The 26,207-nt window shown below is 41.1% G+C and overlaps 1 protein-coding gene across 1 annotated transcript in view; it reads right to left on the bottom strand.

Moving 5' to 3' along the window:
- ADARB2 (adenosine deaminase RNA specific B2 (inactive)) overlaps nt 1–26,207 on the bottom strand; it is a 393,127-nt gene that overhangs the window by 19,050 nt on the left and 347,870 nt on the right. Inside the window, exon 7 of the mRNA XM_067542797.1 lies at nt 7,650–7,818. Coding sequence (XP_067398898.1) covers nt 7,650–7,818 — 169 coding nt within the window. The remainder of the gene's footprint in view (nt 1–7,649; nt 7,819–26,207) is intronic.

Genomic DNA, 26,207 nt, shown 5'->3' with positions numbered 1-26,207 from the left:
CTGAAGTTGAATTCTCAGTCACACAGAAAGGGATTAAGAGAGAGAATTAATTACAAGTTGACTTTACATTGTGCACAAATTGTCTCTAGCTGAAGATCTAGCTGTGTTAATTGATTTTCATTTACATTAATATGCAGCTTTTGAAGTAGCTTATTTTAAGAGTTACCTTGCCAGACTCAGTCTTCTGTTAAGAATATCTCTGGTCGACAGGCTAACCCTGAAATAGATCTAAAAAAGTGACTTTCTAATACTGACTTGTAGTTTAGCATTTTATATGGTATATTTAAATACAGCTTAATTTGCTCAGATCACTTTGTAAAGTTCTATTTTGCTAAAATCTGTTGCTAAATCCGTGTGCCGTTCTTTAATACCACTCTAGCCTACACTATTATGCACACTTCCCTCAATAGATATTCCAGCCTATTCACTAGTGATGGGCCAGAAGGGCCCTTGAATCTTAGCCAGGGAACAAGAATTGACTGTTTGCCAGTGAAGTGTGGAGGCACTCTGCTGCTATTCCTGTCATTTTACAGGTGAGGTATAATTCAGATGTTATAAATTTATTTAGCCCCTGGGTTTAACTTCAGTGTCTTTTTGAAATAGTAGGTAACTGCTCAGAGCATAGTGTGGTGGCACAAAAATGCAGCCTTTCAAAGGTGACCTTTTGAGGAAACTTTTAAAAAGAAAACAATTTAAAAAATGGTTTAAGATCTAAAGTCCAGAGTGAATTCAACGTGGGCTGAATTCCGGTTGGGGTTTATTCCTACGCATATGCCACAAATGCTATGGCTCACTGGGGCATGTCCCCACAAAGTGTGCGGTGAGTATACGCCACAGACCACCACAAGTGCTCTGCAAGGGGAGCTGCAAAAGGATGTTTCTGAATGGGGCCTAGGAGCCAGAGCCCATGCATTTAAACATGATTATGCCCTGACCTGGCCATTACTCAACATGCCCTCATCCTGACCAGGTTATCTCTGCCAGGAATAGAGACAATTTAATGTGCCCTGGGGACTGTGTGTGTGTGTGTGGGGGGCAACTAGTGCTGCTCTGAAATATGATGGTGGAGCTATTTAGGGTGGAAAGCAGAATTTGGCCTTGTATGTGTAAAGCCAGATTTTCAGAAGGTCTCAGAACTCATAGTTGGGGGCCAGATGTTTACAAGAGCTTGGCATTAAGCACTTAGGGCCAGATCAGATGCCTGATGAGATTTTCAAAAGCACCTACGCACCATTGAGATGAATGGGAGTTAGGTGCCTAGGTGCTTTTGAAGGTCCCACTGGGGCCAAATTTTTAAAAGTATGTAGGCACCAGAAGATGCAGAGAAATATGTGTAAAAAATTCATGACAGCGTATCCAAGAAAGATGAAAAAACTGAACTGATCTCTTGAAATTGTTGTGATGCATAAAAAGGGCAGGACTGTGGCATTCAGCTGATGGTGCCAAAGTGCGCTGTGCTGGAAAGGGCTGTGCCTGAGGCAGGCACAGATCCTCCGGAAGCTCCCAGGAGACTCAGGTCATCATCTGTTCTCCTCTACACAGCAGGGCTATAATAGAAGAAAGATGTAACCAAGGCCCTGCTTTCTCCCTGGTTCCCTAGTGTCTGCAGCAGCATTCACTCCGTAATCACCTTGCATTGGATTTCCTCTATACTTGGCTTCTGCATGGGAGCAGCAAGATAAAAAGAGGCTTAATCTGGCCCATAATAATAAGCAATTTTGGAGTTTTTGTTTTGATGAGCCTGAGAAATTATAGTTCTCCCAGGGCCTCAGTGCTGTCCCAACGTGTCTATATTGAGTCAAAGGCCTTGTTTTGGAGGTTCAGATTAGCACCAAATAGAACTGGGTGAAGACTGCAAAAATGTTTTCCTTAAACAACTGGCAGAATTTTTAAATTAATTTGCTGGTGCAGTGCATATGCCCTTTTCATATGCTTTTTTCATGAATGCGGGTGTGCTAGTGACATCAATGCTTATGGAGAATGAATTTCAGAGTCTTGCGTATGAGTATTACCAACAGTACTTGGGCCAACAGGGTGTTTGATTCTACAGCCTGCAGTACCGATAACTTGAACCTCTACCACTTCCACTGCATGAACTGAATGCATTATGAGACTAATAAAACCATTAGGTAGACTGGCCACCAGAAGATGGATTAACACTATCTGTGTGTGGGTTACATGAGGAGTCACAGAAACCAAGTTTTAAATTTGCACACACAAATTCATAGATTTTAAATCCAGAAGGAACCATTAAGCTTCAGGTATTGAAGTTAGACATTTAAAAATCTGCAGGTCTGGATAACTCGCATCCAAGTGTTTTAAAAGAGCTGGCTGAGGAGCTCGCTGGACAGTTAATGTTGATTTTCAATAAGTTTTGGAACTGCAGGGAAGTTCCACAAGACTGGAAGAGCGCTAATGTTGTGCCAATATTTTAAATAGTAAGTGGGGTGACCCAGGTAAATATAGGCCCATCAGTCTGACATCAATTATGGGCAAGATAAAGGTACGGCTGATACAGGACTTGATTAATAAAGAATTAAAAGAGGATAATATAATGCCACTCAACATAGGTTTATAGATAACAGATCCTGTCAAAGAAACTTGATATCTTTTTTTATGAGATTACAAGTTTGGTTGATAACCCTAATAGTGATGATGTAATATATTTAGACTTCTGTGAAACATTTGACTTGGTACCACGTGACATTTTGATAAAAAAATAGACTGATCCATAATTAACATAGCACACATTAAAATGGATTAAAAGCCGGCTAACTGATAGATCACAGAATGTAACTGTAAATGGGGAATCTTCATCGAATGGGTGTGTTTCTAGTGGGGTCTATTTAACATTTTTATTAATGACCTGGAAGAAAATATAAAATCATCACTGATAAAGTTTGTAGATAACATAAAAATTGGGGGAGTGGTATTATGAAGAGGACAGGTCGCTTGGATCACTTGTAGGCTGGGCTCAAGCAAACAATATGCATTTTTAATACGGCTAGATGTAAATGTATACATCTAAGAACAAAGAATGTAGGCCATGCTTACATGATGGGGGGCTCTTTCCTGGGAAGCGGTGACTGAAAAAGAGTTGGGGCTTGTGGTGGATAATCAGCTGAACATGAGTTTCTGTGTGACACTGTGGTCCAAAGGGCTAATGCAATCATTGGATGCACAAACAGAAGAACTTTGTGTGGGAATAGAGAGGTTATTTTACCTCCGTATTTGGCATAGTTGTGACTGCTGCTGGAATACTTTGTCCAGTTCTGGTGCGCACAATTCAAGAAGGATGCTGATAAATTGGCGAGGATTCAGAGAAGAGCCACAAGAATGATTAAAGTATTAGAAAACATGTCTTATAGTGATAGACCCAAGGAGCTCAACCTAATTAACTTAACAAAGGGAAGGTTAAGGGGTGACTTGATCATAGTCTAAAAGTACCGAGTGGGGGGACATATATTTAATAATGGGTTTTTCAGTCTAGCAGAGGAAGGTGTAACATGATCCAATGGCTGGAAGTTGAAGCTAGACAAATTCATATTGGAAATAAGGCATACATTTTAAAAAGTGAGAGTAATTAAGCATTGGAACAATTTATCAGTGGTTGTGGTGGATTCTCTACCATTAACAATTTTTAAATCAAGATTGGATGTTTTTCTAAATGATATGGTCTAGTAGTTATTTTGGGGAAGTTCTATGGCCTCTGTTGTAAAGGACGTCTTATTATCACAATGGCCCCTTCTGGCCTTGGAATCTATGAATCATTATTATTATCTAGTCTGACCTCCTGCATCACATAGGTCAGAGAATTTTGCCCAGTAATTTCCTACATGAACCAAATAACACGTGAGTATTCACATTAGAAGTGCTGGTGCACTTACCCAATCAGGGCATAGACATAATACTGTACAACGTATTCACCAATCATAACTAAGCAACAAAGCCCAAAGAGCACATACCATGTATTGAATGCTTGTGGAGAACTTTTGTGATTGACCAATAGAATTTTTTTTAAAATGGTAAAAAAAATTTGCTTAATGCTTTTGAGTAATAAATCATTCTGATTAAATCACTTTCTGTTTGTGGATATCCTGTAAGCAGGAAAGAACATGATTTGTTGCTCAGTAACTCTTTCCATCTTCCTATGCAGCCAGTGCAAAATGATACATATTTTAGCAGCTACTAGTAAGGTTCTCAATGGGGAACATTCTCTAATAGTCCAATGCCCCTGAGGAGTATAAGGAACATTTTTGTCAAAAATCTTATTTATAAACATGGGTTCATTTTCAGGAGTTTTTTTTACTGTAGGGCAAGTCCAGATAATGTGTGAATAGGTTCCTTTGTCACTGCAGCCCCTCCAATCTTTGGGGGATTGTGCTGTTTACATTTTATGGTCAATATTTGGAGTTCAAAAGTATTGAATAATAACCTTCTACTGAGCTTCCCTCTAGGAGAGGGAGTGTAAAGTCGGCATTGAGGCAATGTTCTTCTCATTCACTGGATTCCCTTCCCATCTGTGGTTCTTGTATCCTTATGTGAAGAGTGTAACAAACAACCCTGGAGATTGGAGGAATGCAAGGTGGGGTAAAGCTATGCTTGTCTTGCCCCCCCTCAGGTCTTGCACAGGGTAAACAAAACTGATCATGGGTTTGTGAACTGAAAGTTGGTATTTAATTCACAAAAACAAAAAAACCCTGTCACTGCTCTTCAGCCAACTCCAGATAAAAGTGTCCCAAGGAGTACCCAAAACTCAATTATAACTTGTTCAGTATGGGGTTTGTTGAAGAAAAATCTATTTTGCTGGGGAACTGCTGAGGGAATAGTACATTGTATAAAATGGAAGAGAGCTTTTGTGAGATGAGACTTTTCTTGGTACTTGGTGCTTTGTTATTGCTTTTAGCACCCCCCTCTCTTCCTTCAGATGTGCCATTGTGATTTCCCCCAGCGTTCTCTTGACTCCACTTGCCATTCTTACTAGCTCCTTGTTCCCCTCCTTCCATTCACATCTGCACTCTCTACCTCATTAACCTCAACTTTCCCTCCACCACATCTCCCTCTGAGCCCCTCCAGTCTGGCTCCCACTGTCTCTGCCCAACTGAAATTGCCCTCTCCAAAGCCATCAGTGCAAAGCCTCAAGGCGTCTTTTCCATCTCCATCCTCCTTGGCCTAGCCTCTTTCTTTGCTATGCTTGATTCCACCCTCCTTTAGAGGCTCTGACTTGTTGGCTTCTGAGCCTTAGTGCTCTCTTGATCCGCTTGTACTTTCTCTTTTACCACCACATTGCTCCTTCTCAGACCCCAATCACCAATTGCTTGATAGTCTCCTTGCCTCTTACTTTGCCCCCCCCACCCCATGGTTTTATGAGCCATCCAAATTCTGGAAAAATCATACGCCAGCTCACCCCCCTGACACAGCTTCTTTTCTTACCCATTGTCACCTCTCTGACACCCCCTACTCCACACCTTGACACAGCTTCTCTTCAGACCCCCAGCTCCCCACCCTGACACAGCTCCTCTTCAGACCCCTTGTCACCACTCTTCCCCTGTGCTGGCTTTCCGTTACCTTCCACATCAAATTCAGTTTTCACGTCCTCATCTTCAAGATCCTTCACAACAGAGCCCTAACCTACGTCTGTGCCTTACCCTCTTTTCACTCCTCCCTTGTTCCCTTTGCTTTGCCAAAGCCTCACATCTAATTCCTCCCACAGTCTGTTTCCTTCTTCCACTTTTGCCCCAGGACTTTCTTCCAAGCAGCCCCATATGCACTGGAACATTCTTCCTCATCCCATCTGCCATGCCTCCACGCTTTCCTTCTTCGAGTCCCTCCTTAAAACACACACGTTCCATGAAGCCTGCCTTTCAAAGATATGGTATCACATGTAAATCTCATAACTTCCAAAACACTTGCAGTACAGACCACAACAACAACACAATATTATTGATGTTACCTTTGTTTTCCCTTACCCCTACTTACAGTGTTTGTAATGGTCACTCATCAAGTTATTTCTTAATTTGCTCTTCAGAGCAGGGAATACTGTATTTTCTCTGTTAAGGGCCATGCACACTTAACGTGCTGTATAAATAAATAATAATAACAGCAACAATTAAAGCACATGAAAGGGGGAGGCTGCAAGTTTTCTTTTGATAATGTAAGAATATTACATGGCCATCTGTAATATTCCTTTCCAGGTTTAATGCCATTTAGTTTCATGGTAACAATCAGTTTCATGGAGGTATACATGGATTCATTGAAAGCTCTAAACAGATACTGGATAAAAGAACATGTATCTGGAGAAAACTCAGCTTCCAAGAGTCTATATTACAATTGACATTCCCATCAATAACAAATATAATACTGCTTGTAGAGTTGATATTTAATTTACTGTCTATTGACATTCAAAACCACAGAGACTGCAAAATTTCAATTCAGAAACTTTAACTTGTTCTGTTTTTGTAGTCTGTCTGGGTCTGGATTTAGAAAGCTCAGTTGTATCTGAAAGCCGTGGGAGAGTTCTACTGAAACTCTGTTTTGAGTTTTCTCTTATCTATTTATGAATACATGAAAATATTACAGAAGAGGATGCCTTTTCTCTGCCATGCAAACACAAGTTTTGTGAGTATCTGTCTGTCTATTGCAGAGTGAGCATTTTGATGCATTGTCATTTGTTCTGTTAGTGCTCCTATTTTATGATTGGATCAAACACACACATTCTAGACCAAATTCTGTTCTCAATTGTGTCTGTGGAACTCTCTTGACTTCAGCAGGGTTGTATAGGAAAAGCTCAGAGCAGAATTTGGGCAAGTGCATTAAGCAGTAGTATTTTTCTAGCATTGTGTTCACATTGTCCCTTGATATTTATGGCCAAATTCTCTGCTGATGTATTAAACACACACACACACACTTACACACACGCATACATAGAATGGTTGCCATTTAAAATAATCATTTGCTAATAGTTAGTGCCCTAAACTTAGAATGGGAAATAGCTGCAGTATCTCACATGCCACTGTGGAATAATTGTTGGCAAATGTTGACTTTTTAATAACAACTGTTCTATATTAATAAACATACAGACATTTTATTTACTGGATTTAGCTAGCAAACAAACAAAAAAATCCATTGCAGTCATCTAGGCAAGGAAATCACATTTCATGATTGATTCTTCCTCAGAAAGCTTCATATTATGGTGGTGACATCAGAATTTTGAAATTATATTTTAAAAAGCATAAACATTCTGAGCAGCTTTTGCAGCACTTTATGCAATATGTTGCAAATTAAATAAATTTATCTGAACCATGATTGGTTTGCCACGTCAGAGGTAAATCATCCAATCAGCACAGATTTGATATTTTTAAATTTGCATAGTGAAATTCTATTGGTAAAAATGCTGCAAGAGAGGTTTTATATTTTAGTCACACTTTACAGAGCAACTAATGACCCGCAGAGAATTTGGAAAAAAAATTCTATTTACATTTCATCCTATTTATATGCCCTACATTTGCATGCAAAGAGGGTCTTTGTTTCCTTAGGGTTTATCAGCACCTGCTATTTATTCCCCACCAGCAGTCACAGTCCTTTCTGACATCAACTCATTTCCACACAGCAACCAGTTTTATAATGTATAAATTAGGTGCTCACATTACCTGGCAATTTTGTCTGTGCAAGACATTGTGACTAGCTGCTCTCCCAACAACACACCGTCCCATGTCTGAACTGCATTATAGCATCGGACGGGGGTAGTTCCTTCTCCAGACTCAATCTTCGTTCGTAGATGCCCCCGGTACTTTCTTACTATGGGCTTGGTACTGTTCACTGGGTCCAAAAAAAGTGACGATAGAAAGACAATAATTAAATGTTTGTACAATTGTCTCTTGAGAAGAAAAAAAAAGGTCTGTGATACCTAAGCTTGCATCATGGACCCCCCCCCCCCCCGCCCTCGCACCATGGGGTCCTTGAAATCAAATGGGAAATTGGATATGGTTGCAGCCCATAAGAGCAGCATACTGGATAGTTTCAGTGGTTTGCACTGTCTGCTTTTCACATAACTCTCGATTTTTAACACAGCATGAATTGAGGTAATTTTCACAGTCACCACCATGTTCGAAAAACACATCGAGGCTTTTTAAGCAAGAGTCTGACTTCTTAATTACTCCAGAATGTTGTGCAGTGATCATCTCAGCTCTTGTAAGCTAAGCATAGTCCGGCCAGTTTAACACTTGGCTGGGAGACCTCTAGGGAAAACCCAAGTACTTTGAGGAACCAGCGTGGATGATGCTATTCTTCTCTCACTCAGTACTGAAGCAAAAGTCCGAGAATAATGTTAGGTAGCAGCCATGCTATTGGAAGAGATATCCTTGAAAGAGCTCCAGACCTCTTAGCTCTAAAATTCCATCAAAAATTCCAAAGAGAAGAGATTTTAAACCTGGTGTCTTAGCCAAATTAAAACGTGCATAGTTATATTCTGCTGGCCTAAGTTCCCCCTATATTTTCACTTGGCTAAAGTGGAGTACGCTCTTGTGTGGTGTTGATATGTTCTGTTAAACATTGGTCATGCTCCACCCCAGCACTAGCTGCATTTCAGTAAGGTGCAAAATGAGACCTCTAAATGTGTAGTTTGTACAAAAGATAATGAACTTTGTAAAGCCCTTTGGATCCATTTGGATGTAAGGTATGGTATGCATGCAAGTTCGTTAGCAAAATCACCATTATCACACGGAGGAGGCTGGTTTTTCCATGAGTGGGGGGCGGAGGGAAAGCAACCTTGGAGATTAACACTTTGAGGGGCCCCTGTGCCTGTAGATCTAACCCTCCCACCTGTGTGAAAGAGGTTTCACATGCTGCTCATCTCCACAGTTCTGCTCTTGCTGTCCCTGAATCTGTAGAGGGGAGCTGTAGATGGGTGGAGCAAAATGAGGCAGGCCAGGCGGTGAGGGGTGGACTAACATCTTCCCAGCAACCGGAGGTAAATCTGCCCAAATGATCATGCGTCTTGTGGCTGCGTTAACTTTTGTGTGTTGCCCATTTCATACCGGCAACGTCCTTCAAAGGGAGGGGGGTGGTTTCTGGTGCATTAAATGTCAGAGGAAAGCGCCAGAGGGGCCTCAAAGCTGGTTTGCAGGCAAAGGGCCTCTGGGCCCATACCCCAGCAACCATGGACCCAGGCCTTGGCCCAGCCGTCAGGGGCTGTGTGGGATTTGGGTGCTGAATGCAGTGTTCAGGTGTTCCACAGCGGGTGGGGGAATCTCAGCCTCTCCCCACCTCGCTTAGCCAGGCCGTTCTGAAGAACATTTGAGGGGAACCTCATGAGCACCTCACAACCCCGTCTCACAGGTTTCCTGGAGGAATGGGTGACTCCCTCCCCTTAGCTTTGTAATTTTCATGCAGTCCCATTTTTCTTCTCTTAGCAGAATAGAGCAAATGTCATGTTACAATACAGGAAGAAGACAATGTGTCCTCCTGGCATGTTGCGTCTGTGTTCCAGAAGGCTTTTCTCGATGGCACCCTCAGGTACCTCTTCCTTATTTCCACTAATGCCAGCAATATAGGCAAGAAGAATGAAAAATACAACACAGTGACCTTCTCCTTTCAGTGAAAAGGAATATTGCTGCTACAGAGGCAGTGCTATTGCCCTTGGTTTCAATAGTTCATCTGCAGTATATTTTCACGGTGGCCTACCCCTCACTGAGGCCTGGAGGTTTATTCTTCTGAAGATGACACTCCCCAACTCTCAGCAGGTTACAGGTCTCTATGGACCTTGTTCCTCACACAGAATAAAATAAAGGTGCGACAAGTCACAGGGCTGAGCATGCCACTGGCAGAGAGCAGCTGGCTTCGTGTGCATTCCCTAGCTGCACTCGGTTCCCCTCCTGTCCTTTTTCAGTGTGTTTGCTTTGTTACAGTGTATCCTGTGCTGTTAGCTCTAGTTGAAGCAATTGATTGACTTTGGCTGGTGCCAATGGATTGTTTACAAAAAAGCAATGGGAAAATAAATTGCTTCAGAACACTGGGATTAGCAAGGGCAGCAAACACATGTAGAACAGCAATGTCAGCTATGACCTGCCAGCAGCTCATTCGGCCGATCCTCCTGTGATCATTTGCTCTTCGTTTCCTCCTGGCGTTTTAAAAATATCGTTGTTCATTCAAGAAGAGTCTCTGATACACCTGAAATAGCCCAGCTCTTTTAGGGTCCGTTTACGCTATTTCCACAGCTGTGTCAGGGAATCACCAGGAGCAGTATGATTGTTCCCACACCCTCAACCCAGCTAACATTTTGTCTTTAGTATAGTAGGAGGCAATTGTTTGTTTTATGATTTGAGGCTATATGCTTATCACTGCAGTGACTGAGCACCTCACAAATATTCACCACCCCTATTTTACGATCCCACCCACTTCCCTTTGTTCCAGTTTCCTCCTCCAATATGGCCCAGTGAGTGTTCCATGTATAGGGACAGTGGTCTGAGAACTGGTCCACATGTCAGGTGAATTGTCTTTTCTCACACACCTCCAAAAAGGGTGAGCATCAGCATTTTTGTCATTAAACAACTGGAGCATGGAGTGAATGCGATGGGATTTGGGCCAGCTAGGACAAAACAATGAGCACCATTGCTCCACAGCAAACACAACTGGAAGTAGGACCAAATAATCAGAGAATTTAGACAAGATACTATATGTGGGACTGCACACCCAGAATAGCAAGAGTAGTGGAGTTGTGTCTGGCATGGTCTAGTCATATAAAAATCTCTATTAACTCCTGCATATAGGTTTCATGTTTACTGCTCCTATCCTCCTTTCAGAAGTGTTCTCCTTCTTCCCAGCCTTTCCTGCTCCATCAGCCCTGCTTTGCTCCCATTCCTCTCACCCTTACTAACTCCCAGGCCTGCACAGACTCTCTCCCTTCCTGATGTAGGTCTCCTTCCTCTTTTTGATATTCAAGCAATTGAAAATAGCCACGAAATTGCTACCCCCTTTGTACTCACTCTTGTATTTCAAAGCCTGCAAGGTAGCAAGGGTGGAGGGAGTGCACCTGCCTGAAGATTTTAGTGCCTGAATGACAAGCCCATCATTTACATAACTTTGATTATACTAAGTAAATGTTACCTAGCCCGGGGCAAAGTATCACAGAATGAGCTGGCAGAAATAATTAAGGAGGAGCAATCCAGTTCAGGGAAAATAACCAGCAACTCCAACAACTGCTGGCCATTTTTTGAATTGAAATCAAAACCAACTGTTCCAAAACATTTAAAAATGGTTTTTTCCCCCATTAAACTACATGTTTGTGCACTCTTGTCCCTCCGAGTTCTCATCAGGACTTTTTTAATGGTATTTCTGTCCTGGATTGGAAGTACAAGTAATTTGGCAAGAAAGATTTTCACAGATCTCCAACACAGTTTAGCAAATGTAAGAGCTCACACAAAACATCTCAGCCTTCAAGTGCTTACATGAACTGGCCCAATCTTCAAACTGTTACTTTCTAATACAAATTCTACCAAGGGAGAGCAGACAGAATTAGCTGATAGGATTCATGCAGCCATGGCCTGTGCACACTCACCCTGGGATACATTTCCAAAGAACTGATAAGGGGTTTTAGCTGCTCAAGGGCTATTAAATTCAGTGGCTGCCGTGTGACTAAACTCCTGCGCAATGCTGCATGTCCCAAGATGTTTGCATCACTGGGATAAACAAAATACATGTTCCAAAGCGCTGGTCTTTAACTGATTAAGAAAATAATGTTTTATTAAAAGCCACACCCTGATCTTTGTGAAAGTTTGGATCCAGCTCTGATCTTTGGAATAGAAACCCATTTTTAGTTCTTATCGTACCATTAAGCAATGTATGCAAATATAAATATTGAACAAAGAATCCCTTTATTTTACACTGAAGTTTTGGACTGATTTTGGAGTACGCACCTCTTGCTGGCCATTAATGTGAGGGCCACTTGCTGGAACACTCTTTGCCACAGATGACTTAAAAATATCTCCAAAATATACTTATTTATGTGCTTTGAAGTTACAAATTACAGTCTACTGCTGCTTTCCTGTTCAGTGTGATCAAAGCATCAGTGATGCTGAGCATTTCTGATCTTTGCCAAGCTGGCTTTCCAACTGCTTAATCTCAACTAATTGCAGTGGGAGAAGGAAGCGGAGGGTGCCACTTCAACCAGACCAAATATCAATCCAAACCAGAATTAAAGAATACAAATTCAAAAAATCATTTGGAGTGGATTTCTGAGGTGTGCTAGACTCAAAGTTAGACATAAAAAATAGCTCCTGAGAATTTCAGAAATAAAAAGTTGCAGGCGTATTACTTACTATGTTATAAATTTACAGAGACAACCCACATTTAAAACAGTGCCGTAAAATCCATTGAATTTGGGCGCTCCTCTGTTGTTTTCCAGGGGCATGTGAAAAAAACGAGTTCTATAAAAAATAAATCTACGTTGATTTACAGATGAAGAGTACAAAGGAATGGATGGTGATTAAACAGAATCACACACGTAAGGATCTGTCTGAAATTCACATGTGGCTGCCTCTGAGGTTCATTTTCTATTTCCATGCTTCAGTGGAAGCTGTTCTCTCCTCAAGAAGGGTGGGGGGAAAAAAGCCTATCTTGCATTTTTTGGATGCTGGACTCTCGATTCGTCAATATGGTTTATAAAGCTTGATAAGAGCTGCTAGGAACAAAGGGAAAGAGAAGTGCTAGCATGTGAATGACTTTGTAGTTCAATAATAATTAGAAATGCATACAAGTTCTGCAACCCTCTTCTCATTTTGGGTAGCATGCTTTTATGCAACCAGAGCCCATGATTTCAATGTAAGGATGGCAGATATGACTCTTAGGGTCTGGCAGTAACATCTACTCTAATTAATACTCATTCATATTTGAAAAGCACTTTGAGCTTTCAAGTTAAAGCTGATGCTAAATACAGGTATTATTATATACATGTACAATAGTATTATGTGCACTTGTATTGGGTTGGGGGTCATAACATATACCGACTGCAATGGATGTGTACCTCTGATCTTGATTGGCTAGAACAGGGGTGTAGCCAGACCTGATCTTCTGGCAGGGCCTGTGGCTGACATGGGTGGGCCGGCCAAAAAACAAGCACTTCCCAAACTTCCTGCTTCTGGCCACGTGACCGGAAGCATGAAGTTCGGGAAACCACCAGCCAAGAAAACTCCAGTTGAAGATAGCTTAAGCAGGGCTTGAGTGGGCCTGCTTTCAAAATGGGTGGGCCATGGCTCACCCAGGCCTACCGGTACCTATGCCCCAGGGCTACAATATCAGACATAGTCAGATGTTCTTGGTCATGCCTTGCTTTAGAGACAGGCACATAGGGAGGAAAAAAACCTATATTTTTAAAATCAAAGAGTGATTTTGGGTGTCCCAATTTTTGGGTGCCCACTTGAGAGAATATTAAGGGCCCTGCACTGGGTACGTGCTCAGCTCTTTCTGAAAATCAGGCCCATTCTCATGACTCATGCTGGACACTCAGAAATTGTGGCATCCAGTATCATTAGCCACTTTTGAAATAGAGGCCAAGAACTTTATCATGACATTATTACAGCTCATAGAGATTCTTGGGGATCATCCCCAAAATCAGTTCAATATTAACTAGGAAAAAGAGGCCCATGTCTTTATCAGCTGAAGCTAAAACCCTTTACTCTCTTCCCACTTCTTTGTCTTTCCTGGCCGAAATCCTGTTTTTGGATGATAATTAGGTATCCCTTGACTTTATTTTAGGTGTTACCTAAGGTATTTTATATTTCTCTCTTTCTGCATTAACTTTAAAGAGACCATTCTTGAATCGTCCTACTCAATCCATAATTTCTAATCTCTCAGTAGTTTCCGATGTGAAATACTGGTTCCGTTAAAGTCCATGGGAGTTTGTTCATCTGTGAGTCCTGGACAAATGGAATTCAATCTACCACATATATAGAAAAACAGTGATGGGAAAAGTTCATGGGCGAAGATCAGCATGAATAAACATTCAAAAGTTTAGAACAGGAAACTACTGCATTGTTTGTCCTCATCTATTTTAAATGCGTCACTATTCAACTGTCTGTTACGGGTAAGAGATATTTAGGACTAATAGCCAGTAATGGGAAGCAATAGCGGGGACTATGTTCTGTTAAGAGGTCTTAATCAAAAAATTCCTCCACACATAGGCATTTGCAGGGTGGGATCTCAGTTCTGTTCCAATGCCTTTTCTCTTCCTTACATTAATGGAATCATATAAACTTGTGTGAAAACATTAATGATTTAGATAATAGCATAGAGAGCACACTTATAAAGTTTGCAGACTGTACCAAGCTGGGAGAGGTTGCAAGTGCATTGTAGGATAGGATTAAAATTCAAAATGATCTGGACAAACTGGAGAAATGGTCTGAAGTAAATAGGATGAAATTCAATAAGGACAAATGCAAAGTATTCCATTTAGGAAGGAACAATCAGTTGCACACATACAAAGTGGGAAATGACTGCGGAAAGGGACGTGGGTTCATAGTGGATCACAAGCTAAATATGAGTCAACAGTGTAACACTGTTGCAAAAAAAAAAGCAAACCTTATTCTGGGATGCATTAGTAGGAGTGTTGTAAGCAAGACACGAGAAGTAATTCTTCCACTTTACTCCACGCTGATAAGGCCTCAACTGGAGTATTGTGTCCAGTTCTGGGCGCCATATTTCAGGAAAGTTGTGGACAAATTGGAGGAAGTCCAGAAGAGAGCAACAAAAATGATTACAGGTCTAGAAAACATGACCTATGAGGGAAGATTGAAAAAATTGGGTTTGTTTAGTCTGGAGAGGAGAAGACTGGGGGGAGGGGAACGGGACGAGGGGACATGATAACGGTTTTCAAGTGCATAAAAGGTTGTTATAAAGAAGAGGGAGAAAAATTGTTCTTATTAGCCTCTGTGGACAGGGGAAGAGGAAATGAGCTTAAATTGCAACAAAGGCAGTTTAGGTTGGCCATTAGGAAAAATTTCCTAACCATCAGGGTAGTTAAGCACTGGAATAAATTGCCAGGGAGGTTGTAGAATCTTCTTCACTGGAGATTTTTAAAAGCAGGTTGGACAGACACCTGTCAGAGGTGTTCTGGATAATGCTTGGTCCTGCCTTGAGTGCAGGGGACTGGATTAGAAGACCTCTCGAGGTCCCTTCCAGTCCTATGATTCTATGACAAATGCTCAGCCTACGTGGAGTTATATTAGAGTGAAGCTATGAAGCTAACGGCTAAAGACAGAGCACTTTCCACTAACTAATGGTGCCTTTTGTGCCTTTGGAACAACTTCTACATAAGCTGCTGTCTCTCCTGGGTCTTTATCCTTATGAAACCAAACATAATACAATGGAAAATAGCTAAAAACACTGGTCTTAAGAAATGTATGTCATGTCACATACTCTCCCAAAGGGGCCTCTTAGCTGGTAAATACCATACTACTTAATGGTTCCTTAAAACAAATTATTGCCATCAAAGCCACAAACAATTGGCTATTGTTCTTGTAAATTATTTCTGAGCGCTCAGAGGAATGAAAATTATTGTGGTCAGGATAGGAGGAGATGATTGCGTCACCTACAATTATTATTTTTCATGATGAAAACCCAGCCCTGCTCTGGATGAGAATTGTATTAGCACATCTAAGCAGAAACCACAGGATTTATCAGAGGAATTAAGACTCTGTGCATGTGGCTGGGAGATACCAATCAAGGAGAGTGCAGCTTGAACATTTCAAGATTATTATTTTTAATTACTAATTGCTCTTCTCATCTAAAATTAGATGTGCCGTGCCATCGCTTTGAAAGTGCCCTGAGGGGCAAGGTGTAGAAACCTGTCAAAAGGCATTGAGAGAGCTGCAAAATTCTGGCTGCCATTTAAGATTTGTGCCTAAGAAGGAGCGAACCCTTTGTGAGATTAGTTGCCAGTCACAAAGACACATTAGATATGGGGTAGTCAATTATTTTTTGTCACGGTCCAAATTTCTTGGTCAAAGGTATAGTCAAGATCCAGACTCCAGAGAAAATAATTAAAAAATAACAATAATGAAGTAAATTAAAAAGATTTCGGGGGTCCGTTCAAAAGCATCTGGTGGTCTGGATTTGGCCTGCACTCCACTTATTGACTACCCCTGCATTAGATGGGTGCCAGTGATGATCAACTAATCCTTGTACAGCTTTGAAAGTAATTGCTGGCACTCAGTTTTCAGGAAGAGCAAATCCAGAATGGATGGATTTTGTGGGGCTGACAAGGCAAAAGTCAACAGGAGCCAGAGGCCCACTAGACTCCTAATCTCAGTACTACAGGCTCAGAAGGCTGTCAAAAAGTTTTTCCATCTACAACTCCCGTTTCTATAAACGAATGAAACTTTTTTTTGTAAAACTCAACATTATGGAAATTTTCCATTTTTTTGTGAAAATTTTCATTGTATTTTTCATCATTTTTACAAAAATCATGAAAAAAAAATTTCATTTACCAAAACTCTATTCTTTTTCAATAATTGAAAATTTTCTATAAGCAAGTTTGGTAAAAATATTTTGCAAAATGTCATGAAAAACAGAAAATAGGTCCACTGCAAAGAGACTTTTTTCACAAAATAATTTTCCTTTTTTACAACCAACTCTAGGCTTCTGTGACTTGACATTCCTGGAGTCTACAGTTCCCTGGTCAATGATATGGGGGCTCAATGCAGGAATCACTGGGTGAAGTTCTATAGCCTCTATGAGTGAAGTTCTGTGTTATGCAGAAGATCCGATTAGATGATCACAGTGGTCCTCTCTGGCCTTATAATCTATTAATTATTATTTATAATAATAATTCATAGCTCTATTGTTTTTCATTTTCAAAGTCCTATCGTTAGCATTAATAAATCTGCACAAAAGTTGTGTGAGATAGGTATCTTTTATCACCATTTTTACAGATGTGGAAACTGAGGTTACCAGAGCCTGAATGATTTGTTCAAGACCACAGATGGAGTCAGTATCAGAGCTGGGGTTAAAACTCATCAGTTTCTTACTCACACTTAAAGGCACTAACTGTCAGATCAGGTCTGTCTCTTTTTATAGGATTTCGGTCTCTCTTAGGTGCCTAGACACTTTTGAAAGTCCCACTAGGCACCAATCTGCATCTGGCCTCGGTTGCTGAGCTTTAGCTGTGACTCACACTGTGACTGCCATGGACTCAGGCCTAGAACTGCCTTTGTTCAGCTATGGAATGTGACAATCTGTGTGATAACATCATTGACACTACACTAGGTTTTGACAGTTTGCTAGAAATGTCGTCCTAAACTGGACGAAGTGTGTTGTCCTGGATAATTGACAAAAACACTCTTACTGCTTATGAACTGTGGCAAATGACTGGCAAATCCTGAAAGAAGAAACTAACTCCCATATTTTTTTTTAAAGACTGAAATGGGAAGGGATTCTTGAAATCATGACGTCCTTGATTGGACAGTAGAAGACACCCCGGTGGCAGGAGAGTAGATGCATTAGAACCTTTTGCCTGATTATTTTCTGACCTTTAGCATCACAAAGGAGACTTAGACTCAGCATTGCAACACCTAATGTTTAGGCTTCCTTCCACCTAGTGGAATCCACAGCCCTAGGTTAGGCACCCAGGCTCCCTACACAATGCATGGGGCGAGTTAGGCACCTAAATCCCTTCGTGGATCTAGCCCAAAATGCATACAATGGGTGCAAAGGCCTGCATTCCACTTTTGCGACTCTGGGAGGATGGGACTGAGCATTGTTTATCATAAGCTGTTTTGCATATTGTTCATCCACTCTGCAGGAAGCCCCAGAGGAGTTCACAAATAACTATTTCAGGGCCAGCCAAATACTTGGACAAATAGCTTGTCTGTGTGAAAATTCCTCCCACTATTCTGCAGACTCCTCAGCCGTAGCCTTTTTCTGATTAATGTAGCCATTATATTGCATCTGAACATTGCTTCTAAATGTAATGTTTTACAAGCCGGCAATACCTAGAAACAAAACAGAATCAATAAATACAGTGCAATTCCCTTTGGTGAGTCAAGCATTCTATTAAAATTAGGATCTGATTATAGCTGTGGAAATCCATTTGCCTCGACCCAGAAAAAGACTCAAAAAAGAACAGCAAACATTTATTTAAGTACATCAGAAGCAGGAAGCCTGCTAAACAACCACTGGGGCCACTGGACGATCGAGATGCTAAAGGAGAACTCAAGGAAGACAAGGCTATCTCAGAGAAACTAAATGAATTCTTTGTATTGGTCTTCATGGCTGAGGATGTGAGGGAGATTCCCACACCTGAGCCAATTTTTTAGGTGACAAATCTGAGGAACTGTCCCAGATTGAGGTGTCATTAGAGGAGGCTTTAGAACAAATTGATAAATTAAACAGTAATAAGTCACCAGGACCAGATGGTATCCACCCAAGAGTTCGGAAGGAACTCAAATGTGAAATTGCAGAACTAATAACTGTGGCATGTAACCTATCATTTAAATCAGCTTCTGTACCAGATGACTGGAGATAGCTAATGTGACACCAATTTTTTAAAAAGGCTCCAGAGGCGATCCCAACAATTACAAGCCGGTAAGCCTAACTTCAGTACCAGGTAAATTAGTTGAAACTATAGTAAAGAACAGACACATAGATGAATATGATTTCTTGGGGAAGAGTCAACATGGGTTTTGCAAAGGGAAATAATGCCTCACCAATCTATTAGAATTCGTTGAGGGAGTCAACAAGCATGTGGACAAGGGTGATCCAGTGGATATAGTGTACTTAGATTTTCAGAAAGCCTTTGACAAGGTCCTTCATTAAAGTCTCTTAAACAAAGTCATCAGTCATAGGATAAGAGGGAAAGTCCTGTCCTGTATAAGTAGCTGTTTAAAAGATAGGAAACAAAGGATAAGAATAAATGGTCAATTTTCAGAATGGAGAGCAGTAAATAGTAGTGTCTCCCAGAGTTCTTTACTGGGACCAGTACTGTTCAACATATTCATAAATGATCTGGAAAAAAGGGTAAACAGTGAGGTGGCAAAATTTGCAGATGACACAAAACTACTCAAGATAGTTAAGTCCAAAGCAGACTGTGAAGAGTTGCAAAGGGATCTCACAAAACTGGGTGACTGGGCAACAAAATGGAAGACGAAATTCACTGTTGATCAATGCAAAGTAATGCACATTGGAAAACATAATCTCAACTATACATACAAAATGATGGGGTCTAAAGTGGCTGCTACCACTCAAGAAAGAGATCTTGGAGTCATTGTGGATAGTTCTCTGAAAACATCCACTCAATGTGCAGCAGCAGTCAAAAAAAGCTAACAGAATGTTGGAAATCATTGGGAAAGGGATAGATAATAAGACAGAAAATATCATAATGCCACTATATAAATCCATGGTACACTCACACCTTGAATATTGCTTGAAGTTCTGGTTGCCCAAACTTAAAACAGATATATTGGAATTGGAAAAGATACAGAAAAGGAGAACTAAAATTATTAGGGATATGGAAAAACTTCCATATTAGATTAGATTAATATGACTGGGACTTTTCATCTTGGAAAAGAGACAACTAAGGGGGTTATGATAGAGATCTATAAAATCATGACTGGTGTGGAAAAAGTAAATAAGGAAATATTATTTATTCCTCATAACACAAAAAACAGGGGTCACAAAATGAAATTAATAGGCAGCAGGTTTAAAACAAACAAAAAGACGTATTTGTTTACCCAACGCACAGGCAATCTGTGGAACTCCTTGTCAGAGGATGTTGAGAAGGTCAAGACTATAATGGGGTTCAAGAAAGAACTAGATAGTTCATGGAAGATAGGTCCATCAATGTCTGTTAGCCAGGATAGGCAGAGATTGCGGTTTGCCAGAGACTGGGAATGGCCAACAGGATGGATCACTTGATGATTACCTGTTTTATTTATTCCCTTTGAAGCACCTGACATTGACTACTGTCGGAAGGCAGGATATTGGGCTAGATGGACCATTGGTCTGACCCAATATGGCCGTTCTTATGTTCTTATTTTGCTTTACATGAAAGCTTTCCAAGTCTCTGGCCAAATCCTAGTCTGCTGTTTTTAACTAAATTGTGTGGGCTACCCAGAGTTCCCAGTATAGTTGGTAGAATCCCCTTCCTATCCTATCCTTCTCAGTACTCACACTCTCTCTCTTTTTCTCTCCTAAAAGAAATCTTACTATATAATATGACTCATAATATTGATTTAAAAATCCCCCAAACCAAACCCGAGGCAAGAAAGTCACAAGCCAATATAAATTAAAATACTAGCTACAGTGCCTGGGCTAAGCAAAGCTGAGGTAATAGTAACAGTTGCCTAAACTGGCTATCTGATACTGAATGCTTTAAGGATTTATGCACATTAACTCCTTGTGTCAGGAACCACAGGTTTTAAAAGCTAGTCCACAGGAGGACTCTTACGGGCAAGTAAACTCCAACCTGCCACCCAGAGATCATCTAACATGATGTTAGGCTGAAGCTGAACCCCGAGAGAGGACGCTAGTCCTGGATCCTGACTGGCAGAGTGCTGAGGGTCCTTCTATATAAACCCAGCACAAGAACAGGAAGTTGTCTATGCAACTGGGATCCATCGTGCTCCTGCAGACCCTAGCTCTGACCATTAGGTCTGGCTGCCCATGACTCCTTACCATCTCAGAACGGGCAATGATAGCAGTCTTCCTCTTTCAGAGCTACACTGGTTATTATAATGCCAATAATAAAACCAACAGGTATTTTACAGTATTGCCGCCCCACTCTTACTTTTCCTCTGGTAGGCCCAAAGAATACTGTTAGGACTGGAAATTGCCCGAAGAACCTCTCCTGTGTACAGAGCTGCTATGCTATGTTAGGATAAAGGACGGGCCTGTACGGAGTTGTTATTTTTGCCCCCACACTTTGCAATGCTGCCATTTCAGTTGTTCTTAGCCAGAAACTCAAGTCATTTTTGCTCCCAGCCGAGAACAACAGGCACAAATGATGGGCACAGCTAACTACGGGGACTGTTACCCTGGCTGCGACTTCCCTGCAGAGCTAACTCAAGTTACCCACACTTGAAGTGTAGGGGGCTCCAAAGCAGCAGCAACAATTAAATGAACAGCCCAATAATCACAGCAAAGCACTGCAAAGTGAAAAGTGCCTTTCATTATTCAGCACGTGTACAGCTAAGGTGAAATAACGCCCCACCTAAAATGGTGACCTATGTCTGCCATTGATTGCCCTGAGGGTAGTATATTCCTATCCACAAAGAAGCTCAGTTTCTTACCACTTAACAGTACCTAATCAGTAATCAGAGAGGTGAGCTGCTATTTAGATGGTCTGTCTTGAACTGGGAACCCTTTCCTCCCCATCCCTCCAACAAACAAACATTTCCTAGCAGAAAATAGTACTACAAAGGTGAAAGGTGCCTATTCTGGGGCAGACCATTCAAAAAGCAGCTGTGAACAGTAGAGAAGAAGCTGACAGTTCTTTCCAGGCACTTCGGATAACACTGGCCAAACTCCAAAGAGTTTGGTCACAGGTTGTGGCTCAAATTGCATCATGAGCTGATGATATTTGCATTCTGATGTCAGTCAAGAAGAGGCGGTGTTGGGAAACTTTTTTCCTGGAAAGTAGGTGAACATCTGCATGGGGAAGTGATGGGCCATGGAGACCATTGGCTCTTGAGTCCAATTCACTGGAAGATGGATAGGCTTCCTTGTAAGGCTAGCCCTTTACTGCTGCTTTTGTGCGAAGGTTGGGTTCCTGATATGTGATCATACTGTGATGCAGGTCTCCCAGGTGACCAATCCTGAACCCACAACAATTTTGGTTACTTCTACTAATTCTAACAGGGCTGGTTTGGGCAGGCTGAGCCATCCAGAACAGCTCAGTCAGTGGGAGGAAATACAGAGCTCCGAGCTTGGATTTTCATTGCAGATGGGGTACAGAGATCAGTAGCTGGAGCCTTGAGTAGTTAAAATCACAGCCCCATCTATGGAGTACATGAATTGAAGATTTCATGTGGATTATGTCTTTCCATGAGCTCTTCCTTTCCCCTTCCCCATTCCAACTGAAAAATCCAATTCACATCAAACCTCTAAATTACCTACAAATTCAACGACCCAGCTGATATGGTTTCATGTGGATCCAGTTTAGATGGGAGTGCTATTGAATATGTGTGCATCAGAGTTCCAGCACAGCTGTAGGTTAATAGACAAGCAGGAGGAGACCTCATGTGGAGCAGATGCAATGGTGTGTTTCAGAACTAAAGGGAGTGTGGGATAAAACAGGAGCTGGGCTATCAAGGAGTCAGTGGCACAAGGCAATACAACATGTTAGCAAGAGATAGAAAAGCAGCCCAGGGGAGGAGAGTGGAGAGAGCTCTAGGGCAGAATCTATCTATCTGTGGCTATCCCTGTAGAGAGAAAGTGCACACTAAGGGAGAAAGATGGCCAGAGAGTCAAAAATGTGCTAGAGGGAGAGAGTTTGGGAAGTTAAGGTTTCGCTGGCTCAGTTTTTTGAGTAATTCCTTTTACTTCAAAGTAGGCTCATGAAAATAATCCACAAGTCAAAGAAACCACAAGACACATCAAGAGCCAGATTATCCTGTGGTTTCATAGGTGGTGAAAGGTGTAATATGTGCACTATGCTTTGTTTAAACCAGTGGCCAGTGTTACAAAAAATAGTGCTGATACATTGCCCCCAAGCACAGTCACTAGGTCCAGGGACTATAGCAGCTGTCTGTACAATAGTCACAACTAAAACAAAGTGGGAGGGCACTGGAAAAGGAAAGGTGGTCACAGGGTCTTCTGACCTCTATCAATGTGCATGAAGCAGGGTCAAATGAAAGTCTGTGAAAAAGCAGTTGGAGGAGGAAGGAAGATTGTCCACTGTTTAGGGAACAAGTCTAGGATTTGGAGACCTACGTATAAGTCTCTGCTCTTGTAGGCCCAAAGAGGAAGCTAGTTAAACAGAAATTAAAAGGTACAGTCACAAAAATGAAATGCCTGCAAGCCACATGGAAACTTTAAAAAAACATTACAATAGAGGCTCAAATTAAATGTATACCCCCAAATTAAAAAAAACATAGTAAAAGTGCCACCGTGGCTAAACAGCACAGTAAAAGAGGCAGTTAACGGCAAAAAAGGCATCCTTTAAAAATTGGAAGTTAAATCCTACTGAGGAAAATAGAAAGGAGCATAAACTCTGGCAAGCCAAGTGTAAAAAAATAATTAGGCAATCCAAAAAAGAATTTGAAAAGCAACTAGCCAAAGGCTCAAACACTAAGAACATTTTTAAAAAGTACATCAGCAGCAAGAATCCTGGCAAACAATCAGTGGGAGCCACTGGATGACCAAGGTGCTGAAGGAGCACTCAAGGAAGATAAGGTTATTGCAGAGAAGCTAATGAATTCTTTGCATCATTCTTCACTGCAGAGGATGTGAAAGAGTTTCCCATACCCCAGCCATTCTTTTTAGGTGACAAATCTGAGGAACTGTCCCAGACTGAGCTATCAAGAGAGGAGATTTTGGAACAAATTGTTAAATTAAATGGTAATAAGTCACCAGGACCAGATGATATTCACCCAAGAGATCTGAAAGAACTCAAATACGAAATTGCAGAATTATTAACTACGGTATGTAACCTATTGCTTAAATCAATTGCTGTAACAGATGACTGGAGGATACCTAATGTGTCACCAATTTTTTTAAAAGGTTCCAGAGTCAATCCTGGCAACTACAGGTTGGTTAGCCTAGCTTCAGTACCAGGCAAATTGGTTGAAACTATAGTAAAGAAGAGAATTATCATACACATAGATTAACACAATTTGTTGGGGAAGAATCAACATTGCTTTTGTAAAGGGAAATCATGCCTTACCAATCTATTGGAATTCTTTGAGGGGGGTCAACAAACATGAGGACAAGGGTGATCCTGTTGAGATAGTGTACTTGGATTTTCAGAAAGCCTTTGACAAGGTCCCTTACCAAAGGCTTTTAAGCAAAATAAGAAGTCATAGGATAAGAGGGAAAGTCCTCTTCTGGATAAGTAATTGGTTAAAGCACAGGAAATAAAGAGTAGGAACAAATGGTCAGTTTTCACAATGGAGAGAGAAAAATAGTTGTGTGCCTCAGGGTTCTTTACTGGGACCAAGCTGTTCAACATATTCATAAATGGTCTGGAAAAAGGGGTAAACAGTGAGGTGGCAAAATTTGCAGACAATACACAATTACTCAAGATAGTTAAGTCCAAAGCAGACTCTGAAGAGCTAAAAAGGGATCTCAGACGACTGGCAGCAAAATGGCAGATGAAATCCAATCTTGATACACATAAAATAATGCACGCAGGAAAACATAATCCCAACTGTACATACAAAATAATGGGATCTAAATAGGTTTTTACCACTCAAGAAAGAGATCCTGGAGTCATGGATAGTTCCTTGAAAACATCCACTCAACGTGCAGCATGAGTCAAAAAAGCTAACAGAATGTTAGAAACCATTAGGAAAGGTATAGATAATAAAACAGAAAATACTATAATGTCACTAATAAATCCATGGTACACTCACACCTTGAATACTGCTTGAAGTTCTGGTTGCCCCATCTTAAAAGAGATATATTAGACTTGGAAAAGGTAGAAAAGGGCAACAAAAATGCTTAAGGGATGGAACAGCTTCCACATGAGGAGAGATTAAACAGACTGGCACTTTTCATGTTAGAAAGGAGATGACTGAAGGGGAATATGATAGAAGTCTATAAAATCATGAATGGTGTGGAGAAAGTAAATAAGGAAATGTTATTACTCCTTCACATTGTAGAAGAACCAGGAATCATCCAATGAAATTAATAGGCAGCAAGTTTAAAACAAACATAAGGTATTACTTCACACAACGCACAGTCAAGCCGTGCAACTTGTTGCCAGTGGAAGTTGTGAAGGCCAAAAGTATAACAGGGTTCAAAAAAGAATTAGATACATTCATGGAGAATAGGTCCACCACTGGCTATTAGCCAAGATGGTCAGGGAAGCAACCCCATGTCCTGGGTATTCCTAGCCTCTGACTGACAGAAGCTGGGGATGGAGACAGGGGCTGGATCACTTGATGATCACTCAGTCCCTCTGAAGCACCTGGAATTGGCCACAGTTGGAAGACAGGATACTGGGCTAGATGGCTGGCTGGGCTGACCCAGTATGGCCGTTATTATGTTCTCTACCATAGACTTCCTGTGTGATCTTGGGTTAGCCACTTAACTTCTGTGTGTCTCATTTCCTCACCTGTAAAATAAGGATAATAGCACGGCCCTACCACACAGGAGTGTCATGAGGATAAACCCTTTAAAGGCAGTGAGGCCCTCCGATATACAGATAATTGGGGCCATAGAAACAGGTTACATAAATAAGCAGTTTTACAATCACACAGCAAGGATACATTGAATGTGAAGACTTAGCTAATGCAAGCTGCATTGAACTGCTTTTCGTCGACTCATATGTGCCCTTTGGACAGGGGATGCTTTGTGTCTATCTGTATTGGGTCCATTCTTGCTACAGATCTCATTGTCTTTTCTCTATAGCTAGTGATATGAAGGTTGGAGCCTGGTATCCGAAGTATGTAGTACTTGTTTCAAACTGTTTGTGTTTGGGTACCAGTATACCCGGTCAGCTATCATCAGATTGCCCCACTGGCTTTTCACACTGTCAAAACCTTTCCTACCACAACTTCTGAGTCCACTGTGGCAATTTGTAGCATACATATGTTTACAGCATTTGGATTTCAATGAATGGTCCACAATGCTATCCAAGTCTTTTTCCTGAGTGGTTATTGTTAATTAGTCAACACTGAATTTCATGCACCATCAGCTTTGTTGGGTTTCCCTGGGGTCCCTCCCAGTCTTCTCTAGTCTTGACTAACCTAAATAATTTTGTGTCACTTGCAAATTGTGTCTCAGACACAAACACAGACAATCCTATTTTCTGGAGTGCTGACAAATGTTGTAAACAACACTGGTCCTGCTATGGCACCTAGGGCCACCAACTGCTGCTAACCGTTTGTCATGTTGAAAATTGACTATTTGAGCTTTGTTTTCTGTCTTTTAACCAGTTTCTAATTCACGACAGGTCTTTACTTCTGATCACATAACTACATAATAATAGCCTCTGCTGATGGACTTTGTCAAAGACTTTTGGAAAGTCCAAATAAATTAAGTCAACTAATTCTCCATTG

Source organism: Emydura macquarii, unplaced genomic scaffold (genome assembly GCF_026122565.2).
Source record: "Emydura macquarii macquarii isolate MOO-44397 ecotype Brisbane River unplaced genomic scaffold, CSIRO-AGI_Emac_v2 contig_719, whole genome shotgun sequence".
In the NCBI taxonomy this organism is placed as follows: Eukaryota; Metazoa; Chordata; order Testudines; family Chelidae; genus Emydura; species Emydura macquarii.
This window is presented reverse-complemented; position numbering and strand designations above follow the sequence as displayed.